Here is a 17,157-nt window from a genome sequence, read left to right on the forward strand (position 1 = left end):
CTGTCCCCGCCCTCTGGTGGCGCAACGAATTACCATGTTTCTAGAAGAAATCTGGAAGCCCCTTGGCCACCAAATCGAACCTTCGACGCCATTTCCGTTCCCGGCTGAATGATTGACCTCCCATCTTTTGCGGTGCCCCGTCGTCTCCTTTTTCTCTTCGTCGTGAGTTTCGGTTTATTTTAGATTCGGATCAGGAGAGGAAGGTCACAGGCAAGGCTTTCCCCACCCAACCCTCCTCTTTCTAACCACTCTTGTGGTCGTTCGAGTAGACTATTGACCCGGCCACCTCCGCTATTGACGGAATCAACGGGCTACTAGTCGCGAGACCCGATTGATTAAGGAGTTGGATTGTTCTAGAAGGAGAATGGAAGCCATTAGCTCGACTGGATAAGGAGTCCACTGACAATATGTTCATCGGATAGTTCCACTCTGTTTGATAGACATCACAGTGGGTAAAGTTCTTGGAAAGAAACGAAGATACAGATACGCTGGGGAGTTCGATGCAGAGGAAGAGGAAGAGGTAGAGGAAGCAGGTGATAGACCACCACGAAGATACTCTCTGAGCACGAAGGGTATTCTGAAGATGATTATGGAGCGAGCTGCTGCTGCTTCCCGCGGTTTCGTGTCTTTTCCTCCCTCCTTTTTTCTCTGGGTGATCCCTTTTTTTTCCTGCAACGACCCCTCTAGATCACGTAGACGGTAGCACCACCACACACACGCACCACCACCACCACCACCACAACGCGCTACACACCATCTTGAGATTTGCCCCTTTTTTTTCTCATTAGGTGATAATTCTAGTAGGTAATAATTCCTACTAGTTAGTTGATTACCTAGAGAATTAGTTCATCTCCGGCAGGCAAGTTCCCACGCGACCCTTGATTTAAGTTGAGCGGTGGTGCCCCTCCCAAAGCTTGCAGCTGGTGACTTCACTACTCACTCTTACTTCCTCCTACTTCTACTTACTTACTGCGACTACTACACCTAATTTTCTAATTCTCTCCTCCGTCTCACTGTCATCCTTTACTGTCACAGTTCTACTCCTAGACTGTTTCGATTGTGTCTCTGGAGATCCTAAATTATACCTACTCCTTCCAAGCCAAGCTCTTATTTCTCCTTGGGTGGAATCCGATAATCTCTCAACTTTAAGCGGTTTGCATCAGCTTCCACGGCAAGCTGCAACTTCAAACCAACCAACGAACGCAAAAGGATCAAACGATCTGGAAAGGTTCCCGAGCTTCGAAGCCAGAATATCCAATAAGGCCTTGGTGTGCCGCTGAAGTCTTCCCCACCTCAACCACAATCCGTCACCCTTTGATTCTCATTCAGCGATCGGGCTGGTCGGTTTCCCTACCCGCCCCTCCTCAGCTCTTCCCCCTCCATCTGCTGCTGCTGCTGCTTTTGCTGCTGGTGTGCTACTAGCCTGCTGCTACCCTGTTCCCCTCCCACGCCCCCCTCCCCTCCTCTTTTCTCTGAGCTTTCCTTCTTTTCCCCCATCTTCCTTCCTACACCATTCCCATGACTACCGCTCCTCTTCTATATCCTTCCTCTCCATCCAAAACTCGACATCCGTCTTGTTCTCTACCACCAGTCGACTCAAATTTAGCTCCCGATCTACTTCAAACGAGTCCTTCCCCTCCATCGCGGCCGCTGCAGTCGTGGTCGCCCGAGCGTCCAATTTCCCCGCTTAACACAGGCCGGAACTTCACCTTCTCCAGCCCTTTCCTCCAGAGAATGGCCGAGAGCACTTTTCCTGGGGGTAATCAACCCCTTCGCGTGGGCACAAAAGACGACAGCAAGCCCGCCACTTTTCACAAGATCTCGGAGGAGGACGAGTACGAGGTGACGTCACCAACCGATCCGACTTTTCGCACCGCCAATGCTCCCGCCGCTGCCTCATCCTCAACCGGCAACAGCTTGTTCACGGGCGGTGGTTTCGGTGACGGTGGTGCCATTCGTTTCAACACCCGAAGCCCATTTGACGATGGGTCGCGCGAGGCGGACGAGGCCGCCGACGAATTCCCACCAGGCGACATCCGCCCGACGGGTGTCCCCAACCCTGGTCTCCCCAACAACTACGCCTTGGGACGGAGGACATCGGTGTCAGCAGAGTCGTTGAATCCAACCTCAGCGGGCTCGGACAGCTGGGCCCCGCCGCATCACCCCAAATCAGATGAGCAAATCGCGCGCTTGAAGACCGCCGTCAGCAACAACTTCCTCTTCGCTCACTTGGATGACGATCAGTTCAAGACTGTGCTCGACGCGCTGGTGGAAAAGCCCATCCCCGCCAAAGACATCAAGGTTATCTCGCAGGGTGATGCGGGAGACTATTTCTACATCGTTGAAGACGGCCACTTTGACGTTCTGATCCACCCTTCGGGCTCTGTGCAGCCAGGCGCCGAGGGTATGGGCAACAAAGTCAGCACCATTGGCCCTGGAGGCTCGTTTGGAGAGCTGGCTCTCATGTACAATGCTCCTCGTGCCGCAACCGTCGTCTCCGTGGATCCGAAGAGCACCCTCTGGGCCCTGGACCGCATCACCTTCCGCCGCATTCTGATGGATTCGGCCTTCCAGCGTCGTCGTATGTACGAGGCTTTCCTGGAAGAAGTGCCTCTCCTGTCCAGCCTCAAGCCCTACGAACGGTCCAAGATTGCCGATGCGCTGGACGCCAGCAAATACCCCGCTGGGTCGACCATTATCAGCGAGGGTGATCCAGGCGATGCCTTCTACCTGCTTGAGGCTGGTGAAGCCGATGCGTTCAAGAAGGACTTGGACGGAGTCGTCAAATCCTACAAGCGTGGTGATTACTTCGGTGAACTGGCATTGCTGGACGACAAGCCTCGGGCTGCGAGCATTGTTGCCCGCACGGAGGTCAAGGTTGCTCGGCTGGGTCGCGATGGCTTCAAGCGGTTACTGGGTCCCGTGGAGGATATTATGAGACGGGCCGAGTACGAGTCGAAGCCAAACCAGTCATGATTAGCATACAAACATTTTTAGACGAGAATACGCGAACTGGGAAGGTGCTATGGGGTGGGGTTATGTTTTATTATCTTTCTGTTCAATGTACTTGATGCTTTTCCTGGGACCTGCCTGGAGAGATGTGGGTTCCGAGATACATGCAAGATGGGGTTGAAGAAAAGCTGCCCTCCGGTTCATTGGCGAAACATTGGTCTTTTACTTATTCTTTGCCACGGCATTATGGGATTTTCAAACAGATGCAACCTCCTGTTCATGTGTCTAATAGTGGACGCACCGGTGTGGTCCGGTGTCTGTCCGGGTGTTTTCTTTGTTCATAATATATGTCTTTGACAATGGTGGATACATATTCTTTGGGTCAGTCGTGGTAGGCCTGTAGAGCACTTCCGGTAGAGTACTTTCTCGAAGCTCTCTGACTCGAATGTCGTGATGGGTAGACAAGTGGTTTCACCGTGCAACAACCAGGTCACTCCGCAACACCCACTTCTCCCCGCTCCGGACCTCGGCCCCCTCATGCAGCATACAATGCTCGCCATGCCGATGCAGCAGCGCCATACCCGGCACGGGCTTGACCGAGACCGGCTGGGGGTTGCGGTCCTTCCGCGTGGGCTCTGGGTAGAAGATAGTCTCTCCGCCCTCACAAGCCGTCAAGTAGATGAGCAGGGTCCATGTCGTGCGAGCCGGCCTGGCCGGTTGCCCTGGCGTGTTGAAAGTAAGGGTGTTGGAATCATCGTCTAGTTGACGAGATTAATTAAGATGCGCTTGATCACCAGTCCCTTCAATTTGATGCCGCCCCCACCCCCCCGGCGGCCTCAACAGAAAGCAAGAAGCAGACAGATCGAACTTACAATGCTTATCAAAGAACTGGCCCTTAGTATACCGATAAATCCGAATATTCCCATTCAACCCCAACGGCTCCCCACCCCACATCCCATTCTTGCTGAGATCATCCTCCTCCCGATCGATCTGACCGGTCCCCTCCCCCTCTTCGTCTTCATCGTCATACGAATACAACCTCTCCTCGACCGGATTCGTCTTCCCCGTCACACACCGCTGGAGGCAGGTATACTCCCACAACTGCGCGGCGAACCCGTCATCCTGGACCTGGAAGCGGTCATTGACGCGCACCGCGTCCCCTTTCTTGGGTTTGTTCGGCGTGGTCACCAGCGGCAGGGAGGCGAGGAAGGTGGTGTATGTTTTGCACAGCGGGGCCGGGAAGAACTCCGGGATGATGTAGGCTTGGTTGGGGATGAGGAGGTGGAGGGTGGGTTTGGTGGGGTGGTAGTAGGGGTTCTTGGGGGATGGGGGTAGAGGAGGCCAGGGGGATTCTTGTTTGGGCGGTTGGTGATGCATTGGGGGGGATCGTGGCGGGAGATTGTTTGGTTTTGGGTTTGGGTTTGGGTTTGGAGGTGGTTGTTGGCGGTGGTGGGGGTTTTTTGGGCATCTTGGTTTTCTTTTTTGGTTCGGTTCTTGTGGGATAGGGATGGGGATTGAAATGTACTGTATATAAGAAGCAGACTCTGGTATTTGACTTGGAGGGGCTTGGGGTTGGAAGGTGATTATATGTAGATAGGGACGGTGTGCTCTGTGATTCAGGTGGAGTGGATGCTGATATGGATGAGACGTGAGGGGAAATAGTCCAGATTCTGCTGTATGGATGGTTAGTAGGCGGTAGGCTGTTTCTTCCAGTTCTACCCCGGAAGGGGGAGATCTGGGGTGCTGGCAGGAAGCTGGACGGGTTGGAGATGATAGGCAGGTATTGATCTGGAAGACTGATACCTACCTAGCATGTTTTTTGATCTGCTACTCTTGAGCCTCTGTTGTATATTGAATTTTTGAATCAAGTGTTCCGTGGTTGCGAATTGGAATTCCGTGTACTGTGCCGTGAGGGGATCGTATGGTAGCTTGAGCATGAGGTAACTCTGAACATAATGAAAGGTCTCATGTATAGGTACTTATAGCCCAGAAGAGATAATTCAAGGATTGAAGACTTCAGAAGCATGGAAGCGCCCGAAGCTTGTAAATATCCTGAATTAACAATTTTGACTCTACAAACGAACAGGCTTCAGTTATTCAATCTATGGAAGCTCAACTTCTATGGTCAATTTCAAAGACCAACAAAGACTGATTTTGGAATGACCTTGTTTCAACTGATTCTATTACGACCTCTGAGACTCGAGAGTCGAGAAAACTTTGCGAAGAACTTGCCAACATAGATAAAAGTCAAGCATTGCATGTCGAATCGGGTCTTTGCCAGCTAATAAGAAAAAGTCTACCTACCAGCCGTCTGAAACCTCCCGTCGCCCCAGGCAATGAATTGGATGCTGGAGTTTCACCCTCTGCATGCCGTCAAAGACCAGTCCAATGGGATGTATACTCCGAGTCCCCATTTCTGCATGTCAGGAGTCAATCAGCCATCTCCAACACTCCAGGGTTTAGGAAGTACTTGGATCAGACACTGAAGCAGGGCCAGCTGTCGTGCGCTGCAGGAGGTATCCTATCCTCTCAAGATGTGCCTGATGGACGGAGGCTAGAACCAAGCAATAAATAGACTGGGTAAAGGATAAACGGCCCATACCAATCGATTACGTGGAAATACCTCAATAATACCTTCTCCCCATACAAATTTCCCCAAAGGTACCGTCCATCCCGTCACCGGAAGCGGCAGAAAAAACTCCATGAAAAAAAAAATATCGCCGGCACTACTTTTCGCCGACCAGTCAGAGGCCGTCCTGGGCCGGGAGACGGGCTCACCGCCCTTGACTTCTCTCCTCCTCCTCTTTCGTCTTGTCTCCCTCCACCCCCAATCCTCTCCTACTCGACCCCCGTCAAGACCAGCCGCCGGTCATGTCGTCGTCGCAGACCATGACAGCGCCAGCGGTGGGCCATCGTCCTCCGGATGCTGCCCCGGATATGTCGTCCGTGTACGACTATCCTCGATCACAACAGCAGCAGCACCAGCAACAGCATCTTAACCCTCAACCGCATTCATCCCCGCCCAACGACTCCGCAATCCGCGCTCTGCAAGATCCTGTCCCCGATCCCCTCGATGCCTCCTCCCCCAATGGCCTACCCGCTCTTTCCTCAACTACAATCAAATCCGAACCCGACGATCAATCCTCAATATCTCCTGCGCCGCATGATTCTCAATCCGATCTCCGTCGTCAGTCCGCCGCCAGTGCGCTGCTGGCCCAGCTCCTTGGCAATCAATCCTCCTCCGGTCCATCGCCGTCTGAGGACCACCCAATGCCACCAGCCCCGCAAGCGACGGATCAACCGCACCAGGTCGACGATAAATCAAATCTCCAATGGACGTTAGATTCAACTTCAGAGCCCATGGCCACTGTGCCTGCCGACTCGACCGGCGGAGGCGCGGATCAAATCCCGCCGACATCGACTGCCCAGCCATCTTCGCATCACCAGCAGGAGGAAAAGTTCGACCCCCAACCCGATATGTCCCTGACAAATCCCGAAGAAGACACGAACCCGACTGTTAAGATGAACAATTCAATCGACGGCCTCACAGATCCATTGCTTTTCGCGAAAGGCGGCATCGACCATGCTGATCTTTTCACACCCTTCGATCTGTCGTCTTCCTCGAAGAATCCATTCGATGCATTGCAACACAATGAGATGCTTACAGACGCGTTTCTATCGCAGAGCGCCGATCTCTCCGCACTTGGATATTCGGGTCTACCGCATGATGGCTCGGGTTCTGTCACCGGCTCCGAACCCCGGATCCAAGCATTTGCGAAGCTCGAGTTCGATGACGGTCATTTCTATTGCAACACTTATTCCTTTATCCTTGGTCGTGATGTACGAGCCGCTCGCGCTGCGCATCAACGCGAAATACAAGTTCGGCAAGCTATGAGGACAACGCGGGCGAAGAGCTCTAGTGGCGGAAACATGTCGCATACCCCCGTCCGTGTGAAGCATGAAGGCAGCGGTATGATGGGCAGCGTTGTCAGTGATCGTGGTGGAATTATGGGCTTCGATCCTGATGTCTCCCATCTTCCTCCTCGTCTCAGCCGTCGATCGTCGGTTTCTTCCCATGCGGAATCGGGCGCTCCGCTGCATGCAACGCCAGCTCAACTTCAATCGACCGATAACAACACCACCGACTACAATGCCCTAGCGATGCAGTCATTGAATGATGAAAACGGCGATGCAAAGCCGGTTGATGCTCTTGCGCTGCTCCCTTCGCCTGACGCATGTCCGACGATCCCCATTCACCCTCCCGCCACCGTTGACGGCAGTGCCGCTGGCCACCGTGGTATCTCCCGCAAACATGTCAAGATCGCCTACAATTTTGATAAGAATCTGTTTGAGATGGAAGTCATGGGACGAAATGGCGCGTTCATTGGTGCAGATTGGTTATCGCCTGGTCAGATCAGACCATTACATAGCGGCGACTACATCCAGATTGGAGGTGTTCGCATTCGCTTTCTATTACCAGATGTGCCAATCGGTGAGACTGGTGCTGACCGTGTCGAGGAGCCCCTGGGTACCGGGGAGGAAACCTCTCAGACACCAGCTCCTGCCGTTGAAGACGAAGTTGAGATGCAGAGGGGTCCGTCCGAATCTGCGGATAATAAGGACGCTCCTAGACCGCCAACGAAACTCATACTAAAAACCAGAGAGCCCGACTCGGCGCGACCAATGCCTTCTGTGGAGGGAGTTATCGATCCGGCGTTACAACCAATCCGACGTCGCGGTCCTGGGCGTCCTCCTAAGGATGGCATCATGTCCAAGCGAGAGAGAGCAGAACTGGCTCGAGAACAAAAATTGGCAGCGAAGCGCGAGGCCAATGGAGGCGTTACTCCTCCGCCCGGGAGCCGGCCGAAAGCCGGCAAGGCTCCAGCCTCAACGACGGCGACTGTTACGCCCAAGGAGATGGGCGGAGAGTCACCTGGGTCAAAACCTGAGAAACGCAAGTATACCAAGAGAAAGAAGCCCGATGGCACTCCGATGGACTTCCCCCTACCTTCCACCGAAGGTGGACAGTATCCTATGGAACATCGCCCGGAGGAGTTCATCAAAGCGCCCCCGGTCAAGAAGCGCAAACCCTCGCGGTCGCCATCTCCGAATTATCCTCCCGAGTCAGCATATACCCCGGAGGATCTGGCCAAGCCGCCTTACAACTACGCCGTTCTCATCTTCGATGCTCTCACCGAGGCTGGTACTCCGATGACACTCAAGCAGATCTATCGAGCGTTGAAGTTGAAATATCCATATTTCCGTTTCAAGTGCGAAACCGAAGGTTGGACGTCCAGTGTACGGCACAACCTCAACGGAAACAGCCATCTTTTCATGCATGCTGAGCGGGATGGAAAGGGGTGGTCCTGGCAGCTTCGCCCTGGAGCTTCTGTTGAGAAGGAGAAGAAGAGGCGCCCGTCACCTCCTCCGCCAGCGGCGCAGCAGCCGCCTCCCGCTCCTCCTTCGTACATGCCTGCATTGAATCCATCATATGGCACTCAGCCAAATGGACAGCCCAGCATGGCCAATCCGCACTTCCAGTTCCCTGCTATGCCATCCAACCCTTATGCAACTCACACTCACACGCACGCTCCCGCTCCCGCTCCGTCTCCTGCTCCTCCGGCACCCCATCACGCGAGTCCCTATCCCCCGCCTTCTCAACCCGCCGCCTCGACCCCGTTTCCAATACCCAGTCCGCTCCGCAACAACCTTCCGCCCGCCTTCGCTCAGACCACTCCTTCCACCTACACCTCACCGTATGCATCCGATCCGCCGCCGCAGCTGGTGCAGCTGCAGCAACAGCAATCGCAATCAATGCCTCCACAACCCCAACATCAGTCACCTTACCCTCCGCCAAATCCTCCACCAATGCCTCCGTCCAATGCGCCACATCCAGCGCATCAAACACATCAAACGCATCCTCCGCCTCCGCCACCCCCGGGGCCACCGCCGGGGCCTCCCATGCAGCATCAGCCAAACATGGGTATGGTCCCTGGCCCCGGTCCAGCTCATATGGATACTTCGGACGCATCCTCGTTCAATGATCGTGCAAACAAGGCCATCGACGATTTCGAGGCTGTTCTCATGGAGGATTACGAGGATAAGAACTACATCCGGGAGGTGCTGAAGAGTGCGCGAGCCCGTGTACTCGGCAACGCAACGGACAGCTCATTCCCCGGCGGTGAACCGAAAGATGAGGAGGTCATTGTAGATGCCCTCCGTAATCTGATCGGAAGCCTGAAGGGGGAGTAGGAATTGTGACCAGTGGGCATTGACTGGCATTCAAGGGACGAAGAACCTTGATGTCTTTAGCTTGACGAATTTTACGATTTGGGATTCTGCATTCTACCACCTTGCTTTTTTTGGATTGTCCTGTCTAATCTGCATGCAGTTGGCACATGGCGAGCCGACTTCAACTCGGATCTGGTGTTCAAAGTGTTTTAAGGGAAGAGGGAAACGGTATCAGAGCGCAAGCGCGAAAAGCTGGTCCTCGTTCCCCTTCGTCAATTCGGTTCTAATGAGCATGAGAAACTCGAAGCATTCACGATACGATATATTTCCTCTGACGTTTTGTTACTTTCCTGCTAACATCCTCATAACTTTTGCTTCTCCTACCTTCCATGTTTCCACACACCCCGTTTATCACTGACTGGTTGATTTATCAATGATATCCACTCTGTTCTTGGACCCCGAGAGTCCTGTTTCACGTTTTTGAGGATGGCGCTACATACATACATACATACCTACCTGTCTACCGTCTACCTCCTTGATCTTATTGCTTCACCACATCAACGTGTCCATTCTTTCCACTTATTCTCGACATTGCAGCCGGAAATCTCCGGGACTGGGTGTTGACATTCAGTTCTTCCTGCCCCCTCAATCCTCCACGAGCTGGAGCCGGAATCAGTCGGGGGAGGTAAGATTCCGGGATGGAGGGGGAGAAGGAGAGGATCCTGATGCATAATCGTAGTAGCTAGAAAAGAACGAAAGAATACGATCTTGCATTACATGGTGTTATTTGTCTTGTCTTGTCTATGTGTCCGTCTTTGTGCTCGAATCAATCACGATGGGCCTAAATGACTCGCGGCGCAATCTCTAAATCATTAAATGTCGAACTAACAGTCAGATCAAGGATCCCAAAACCTGCTTTTTCTTCTGATGCATCTTTCCGAAATCTGCATAGGACGGATGATGATGGTGATGCATGAGAGTACAGAGTAGATGTCAGAATGACACACACACACACACACACATACACATGTGGTGAGAAAATTTCTACGATGAGGGAGGGGGTTGGTTGTTTCGGCGCCCGGTACCTGACCGATAAACAGAACCCCTCACTCACCCTCCTTCTCTGCATTTCTGCCGCAGTTTGGGGGTGGATGGACTAACGAGAAGTTGCAATTGTCAAGTAGGAATGATTCTTTTTTGCTTTGCCCATCCGTTCTCGTATCCGAAACTCCCGACTGACATTCCCGTTGTTTTTTCTTCTTGTGTGATGCGTTGTTTCATTGTTGCCGGTGGGGGGAGCGTGAGTGGGGAGGATCGTGCCCCCATCCCCCGCCATCCCGGCTTCTTTTTGTCTTTACTTTGGTACAGTAGTGTAGTTGTAGTTGTAGTTGTAGTTGTGAGTTGTACATGATACACAATTACGGGATTCAGTATGCTAGCTTCAGAATGGCTACCTGGGTAGGTAAGCGAGAACTGTTACTGTTTCAGCTCCGGGGGATTAGGAGTATTCTCGGCCGGTTCGTGGATTGGATTCATCTATGTATATTCAAGTCCGTTGTATACTGTGGGAGAGGAGAGCGCAAATGTTTATTGTTTTGTTTTGTTTGGTCGTGGGGTGGAGAGCCAGGGAATGGAGTCCGCCTGGGTAGGTTATCCATACGGAGTCTCTGGAATTCGTTCAATGTAGATAAGTAGGTACTAGGTAGTGATGATAATGGCTTTGACCTTCGCTTTCTCGTAGAAGAATCCGTGTTGATCCGAGAATAAATTTTGAGGGATATACTTACTACTCCAAAGAGAGTCTATAGGAGAGGACAATGGGTCAATAGGGCAATGAACGGGAAGGGAGAGGAGGAGGGGTTTGAGGGTTGAGGGCTGAGATTCTTGTTCCTGTGCCTGTTCCTGTTTTTTTTTCTTGTTCCTATCCAATTGTAGTGTGGTTGGTGGGGGAGGGGGAGTTTAGGGGATGAGGGGGTCGTGGGCGGGTAATTGAGGGTTAGATGCAGAACTCCATATGGAGAATGTAGAGGTTCTCATTCTATCAAGATGCTGGCAAAAAGGAGGGGCTTCTTGTCAATTCTTTCAGCGTATGGAGGGGAGCAGAGAGGATAGGACGAATAGGATAATTCATAGGGAATCGGATATTATGATCGGTATAGTTAAGCTTGACCTGGCAGGCAGGCAGGCACAGTGCGAATGCGAACAGATGTAGGTGGTGAGCGGTGCGGCGGCATCAAATGTCAAGGTGTCAAACAGGCACGGCGGGGGCTCACCTCAAAGCAAGGCGAAAGAAGCAGATAGGCAGAGGCAGTCAAGTCAGTGCTTCTTGCATATCCGTCTGTCCGGCTCAGGTCATCAATGTCAACTGTCAATGTCCGTGTCCGTGTCAGTTGCCAGGTGAGGATGACCGATACAGCCGATCTGAGCCCTCCTGCTTCTCCAAACAGAGGGGGGCAAATGGCGATATCGGAAGATAGAGCTGGGAAATCGGAAAGAAACGAAGAAGGGGAGGCGGGAGGGGGGCAAGCGCTCTCCCGAAGAGTTACAGAGACGATGGGGAGGTATCACTATCGTGAAGGATTGGAGGGCTTGCATACGCGGACATGCGGTATTATCGTGATGATTAAACTTCTCTAGGACGGGGCCCTTTGGGCAGCGATGGCTGGTCAGATGGGCAGGCAGGGCATTCACTCACTCACGGGCTTGAGAGTGAAGCAACGATAGAGAGACTGAAGGCAAAGACTGTCTCTCTGCCCACCCCACTCACCATTACTCGATCTTGCTGTGTGCAGATGGAGTGGGGTGAAGAGGGAGAGAGAGGGTTTGGCACGGCAAGCTCAGATTCGACAGGATGAAAGATGGAGATCGATTGAGGTTAGTTGCTTAGGCGGGCGAAATACTCAGTACCATTGTTAAGTTCTACTTTGGGGGTTTGTCTTGGATTGGATCGGTGGTGGCATTGATAGAGTGATAGGCGTATAAGGAGGGTGGTAACAACAGCCAGCCAGGCACGTATACTCCGTACAATTACATATATTGATGGTGATGGTTTGTGATGGATCATCCTCCGGTCGGGTAAGACACAACACAATTGGGCTGTTCCGTTGAAGAGAGAATAAGATCCTCCTCGAGATGTCTCAATCCCTGAGGTCTCAAGTTTTAGCTACAATAGATTGTTGTGGTTTATGTTCTTTATCCATAAGCCCAGTCGTAGATCGCGTTGTACTGTATCTCGATGTGCCTGCAGGAGGTGGAAGGTGACTGGCGCCATGATTGCGATAGCAACCAGGGACTGGCTGTTTTCCAGAATATCAACCTACCCCGCCGACAAACCGCCATGGTAGCCTGGTTGAGACCGGCTGAGCAGCCCACCACCACCTTGAGTCGTAGTTATCTAAATGCAGCTTGAATAGGTCTTTGTAAGCAACCACTGCACCAGTCACCTCACCAACTAATGAAAATCACTCAGCCTGTCCGACACCCCTCCCAGCGTTGATTGGATGCATTCCGATGCAGCTCTGAGTCACCCGGAGAGCAACAAAGGCAGGTAACAGCCGCAACGCTCCAGGTGACGACGATGCTGATGAGATGATTCCTCTGGCCAGCCTCCGAGCCACAAGGAGATCAGGCACATGCTCTTCCCCTCTCTTTACCACTATGAGTATGTACTTACTGTACGTATACCAGATCTGTCACCTCTACCAACAGGATATTGGGACTCAATAACTCATCATTGATTGGGTTGATGCTTGATGATGGCTGAGCTGCAGCAACAGGCAGGAATGTCGAGAGAATGGAAGGAGCTGGAATGTGTCGGCTCGTCTCAAGGATCTACCGATTCTACCTGAAAGGTGACTACCAAGTATTGGCAGTCAAATATGTACAATGATGATGATGATTGATGCCTTTTCCCTGCTGCTAAACCTGTCCGGAAAGATACAGCTTACAGTAAGTACCGTATGTAGAGGACCTGCTGATGCATATGTGGTGACCTACAGCGAGCGACCTCGACCGTCATGGTGAAAATGAGGCAGTCCAGACAGTCCAGGCAGTCTAGGAAGACCCAGGCTTCCAGACCTTCAGGGTTCATGAGCCAGAAGTGACACAGGGCAAGGGCAAAAGGGCAGGGCAGGACCTGGCATGGCATGGCATGGTGTCATGGGCTCCGCCTTGAGATCACCCATCGCCACCGTTGACTTGTCGCGACCATACTGGTGATGATGAGGTTTCCTCCCCTGAGATCATGCCCTTCTTCGCTATTCCATCCCTTCTAGACTGACTAGACTACTGTAGACGTAGAGCTGGCTGCTGCTGCCCCCTCTTTTTTCTCACCCCATGATCCATCCATCCATCCATCTAGATCCATTTGGATGACTGACCCAATTAGTACCACGATCCATGATGGATCCATGATGGATCCATGATTGACCGATGATTGAATCAATGTTGCCTCCGCCTGCCCCCTTTCGGATACACGGCGACTGGGCGGGGGCCTTTGGAAAAAAGTTATAAATATCCAACCAGAATGGATTAGATAATCCACCTTCTGCGACCAACAAGCCAAGCCACACTTTTGGTGTGAACGACTCAATCTCCATGAACCCATTTTATCTTAGTTAACTTTCTTAGTCCTGTTCACGACACGTTTTTTTTTGCCTGTTTAGTTTTAAAACTCCTTAGTTCTAATTTTTGTTTTTGTTTCTGGCTTTCTCCTTTGCCCATCATTTGATAAATTAGCACGGGGGCGCACGGCCCAGTCATTTGTCGAGCCGTACCACTAGCGCTCTTCGGCCGCTCCTTTCCTGTTGCTCTTCGCCCTCTTTTCGAGGTGTGACTTCAATTTTTGCCTCCGATAGACAAGAAGTGACGGAAATGCTCTTGTTGGTATCCTGTCTGGCTTATGAATTGGCCATGGCTAGGCACCTGCGCTGCATTGCTCTCTCTATCAGTTTTGATGATCCTGTGAATTTTTGAACCTTAAGTTGACCAGGACTTTCATTGACTGTTCGCCCTCTACATACACATACATCGTACAGTGCTGCGTACATAGTACACGTACTCCGTACCGCCGCCTGTTCCACCAGGCCAATGGATCGTAGGACGTTGCCCCGTCTGGGATTGATTGGAGGTCGGCATCGTCACCCAGGCCTCCTATTCTTTTGTTTTTGTGTCATTCAGATTCAATCTACTTTTGCTTGGTGAACGACTGTGTCAATGGACAAAACAACGGTGGGAAGGATGATGAAAGGTGGCCTTGTGAGACGAAATGACAATCCATATTCTTTGAAGATTTCAAAAGATTACCGCCAATGTCCATAGCAGCAGCTGTTAAATGGTTGAATCACCCACCCTGGTTCGAGAGATGCCAATATGTGGTGGTGGGTTCGAGGAATTTTCTCCTTCCCTCCATCCCATGGCCGTCCTCTTCTTAGCTCTTGCAATTAAGCAGACCGGCCGCCGCTAAGCGCCCTGGAAGTAGTAATAAATGGGTCACTGCGGTGACCAACCCCAAGTGCCGATGCCTTCTGGGTTGGCCGTTCGAGCCTGCCTCTCGAACCCCTAGAGTCCTAGACTAACTGGTACTCAGTCTAGCTTGCAGTGACTGATTGACTAAACTCAACACCCAACTAGTTAACTGACCCCGACTTAAACTGAACCGTTTGGCTCCCCCGAGACTGCCCACCGCCAGCCGCTGGAGCTTACTGAGTAGAAGGGGTGGTTGTGCAGTTTGGCCCGGTCTGGTCGTGCAGCTTATTATTGGATAGCACTGCCGGTCAGTCAGGCGGGCGGCAGGCACTGCAAGTGAATCAAATTTACTGTCCAGGTTAGTCGTACTTCATTCACTCTTACTGCTATGGCCAAGGGACCTTGGAGTATCATTCCCAGCTTGGGGAAAGATGGTGGTGGTGGTGCTGGGGGGGGGGGGGAGTTGGCAGGTCAAAGATCGATTTGTTTATTGAACAGTAACCCTACCCTCATTGAAACCTCGACATTGGTCCCAATGCGGGTGTCGGCGAGAGATAGGTAATATTTCCTGAAATTAAAAACGGTAAGTCAGAGGATCACAGGATTAATTCTACTGCACCTCCTCATCTCATTCTCCTCTTCATCATCATTAATTCATACTAGACAGGAAAAGGCCCTTACCCTCGTTCCAGTCTTTTTTTCGGTGCCGACGGTCGAAAGAGGGCCCCTACCCATGGATATGGGTATTCTCTTACTGTTCTAGCCTCTGTCTTAGCCTGCCCAGTGACTCCAGTGTTACGGTGAAGAGAGGGAAAAAAAGGAATTTCTGAATTTTTTCCTTTTCTTTCTCATTCATTCCCATCCATTCTGACTAACCTTTTCTCTCCTCTTGCAAAGGTTCATTCCCTTCCCCCCCTTAAAACACCAACAGACCAACCAACCAGAACAACGATGGGGGCTTGATGGAGCACGAACGGGACATTCGTCAACTCTCCGACTAAGATTATTCCTGGCTTTAGTCTCCTAGTCTCCCCCATCATAGCCATTGAAATTTCTGAAAACTCTAAACGATCACCCCATGTGAAGCATTAGTCAAGTTAGTTAAGTTAGTTTAATGGAGATGATTCGAGTCGCATCTGCTCGGATGCTGCGGCTGGTCTCTTATTAATGGTTTGACTTTTATGGGGGTCTACGTACTGAGTTTGGAGACTGGGGATTTCTGGCGGGCGATGATGCGCTACTGTTGATGAGAAAGGGCCATCCATTGTTAAGGAATCCGAACCCCTACGGAGAATCCCTACGGACTTTTTAGGGGCAGGATGTGGTACCGGTTGGTCATATATGGATTCTGGATGGCCCACCATTACTGTTGGTTTCAGTAATTAGATTCATGTCTTTTGATGGCAGTAAGGTATCCCGATTGCAATCATGTTGAAGACTATCAAAAATTATCATCAGGTTCGATTTAGCTGCCGCCGCCGCTGCTGCTGCTGCTGCTGCTGCTGCTGCCTGAGGGGACAACTTGTAGCAGAAAACAACTGAGCAGTAGAAAAACCACTTATCTAATACAATGGGCAAAGATGATTGAATGAACCATCGGTAAAATCCCCACCAGAGGCGGAATCACATTGGCTTACGACTCTCTTACCATACCAAGCCCCTTCTGTCTCCCTTTCCCGTTTCACTCACCTTTACCCACTGCCCTCTCTCTCTTTCTTACTGTCTGTGAGAGGAAAGGGTAACTAATTTGATCAACTGAATGGAAAAATAAAAAATAAAAATAAATCTCAGAGGGAAAAAAAGAAAGAGGTTAGTCAGTACAAGGCCAGTTGAGCCGGGGATCGTCACTTTCTCAGTGACTTTTCCACCCTCCCAGACTCGCCGTGCCCCCAAACGACCACCACCGCCGCCGCCTCTGACACCTCTTGACCCTCTTGACCACTACTAACGAGCCTAGCCTACCCAGCCTAGTCCCAGTCATTTGCTTTGCTCTTCTTTTCTCCCTCGTTCTCCGCTGCTGCTGCTGCTGCTTTTTTTTTTTTTTTTTTTTTTTACACGTCTGTATTCGCGCACTCTCTCTCTCTTGCTCTCTTGGTCCTTCTTCTCTCTCTCTCTCTCCTCTCTCCTCTTCCTACTTCCCCCCATCCCTCCTCCCCTCTCCTTTGACTCTTCTCCTCATCCCTCCTCCTCCTTTTTTCCTTCTCTTCTCTTTACATCATCCAACCTATATTCTCCTCTTCCCTCCCTCCTCTTTTTGTCCACTTTGCGAAATTCTCCATTTCCTCCTACCTCATATTTCAACGAGCTTTTCACTAAGTATCGTTGTCACCGTGGACTGGGACCACTCCCTTTGACGCGAGAACTGGTGTTTGTCGTTCATATTTTCTTTTCGAAAAAGCGCAAAAACACTTCAAAAAGATCTCCACCGTCCCCTTCCCCATCCGCACCCCTAACACATCCCTTGACCCCATCGGTTATTCGTTCTACTCGTTCGGCTACAAAAAAGAA

General features: G+C 51.5%; 3 protein-coding genes across 3 annotated transcripts; 2 read left to right on the forward strand and 1 right to left on the reverse strand.

Annotated features, from left to right (window-relative positions):
* Window positions 1-1,734: 1,734 nt before the first annotated feature.
* On the forward strand, window positions 1,735-2,976 carry ASPACDRAFT_29764 (cyclic nucleotide-binding domain-containing protein; the record flags this gene model as incomplete). Its single annotated transcript, XM_020199661.1, has 1 exon — window positions 1,735-2,976. One exon carries the CDS (start codon window positions 1,735-1,737, stop codon window positions 2,974-2,976), a length of 1,242 nt encoding a protein of 413 aa, XP_020055561.1.
* A 447-nt stretch (window positions 2,977-3,423) lies between these two features.
* On the reverse strand, window positions 3,424-4,329 carry ASPACDRAFT_43886 (uncharacterized protein; the record flags this gene model as incomplete). The annotated part of the gene is made up of 2 exons (XM_020201336.1): window positions 3,424-3,710; window positions 3,825-4,329. 2 exons carry the CDS (start codon window positions 4,327-4,329, stop codon window positions 3,424-3,426), a joined length of 792 nt encoding a protein of 263 aa, XP_020055562.1.
* A 1,494-nt stretch (window positions 4,330-5,823) lies between these two features.
* Window positions 5,824-9,204, forward strand: ASPACDRAFT_29946 (forkhead domain protein; the record flags this gene model as incomplete). The annotated part of the gene is made up of 1 exon (XM_020199685.1): window positions 5,824-9,204. The coding sequence occupies one exon, from the start codon at window positions 5,824-5,826 to the stop codon at window positions 9,202-9,204; it is 3,381 nt and encodes a 1,126-aa protein (XP_020055563.1).
* Between the last annotated feature and the right edge of the window lie 7,953 nt (window positions 9,205-17,157).

This window comes from Aspergillus aculeatus (assembly GCF_001890905.1).
Source record: "Aspergillus aculeatus ATCC 16872 unplaced genomic scaffold ASPACscaffold_9, whole genome shotgun sequence".
In the NCBI taxonomy this organism is placed as follows: Eukaryota; Fungi; Ascomycota; class Eurotiomycetes; order Eurotiales; family Aspergillaceae; genus Aspergillus; species Aspergillus aculeatus.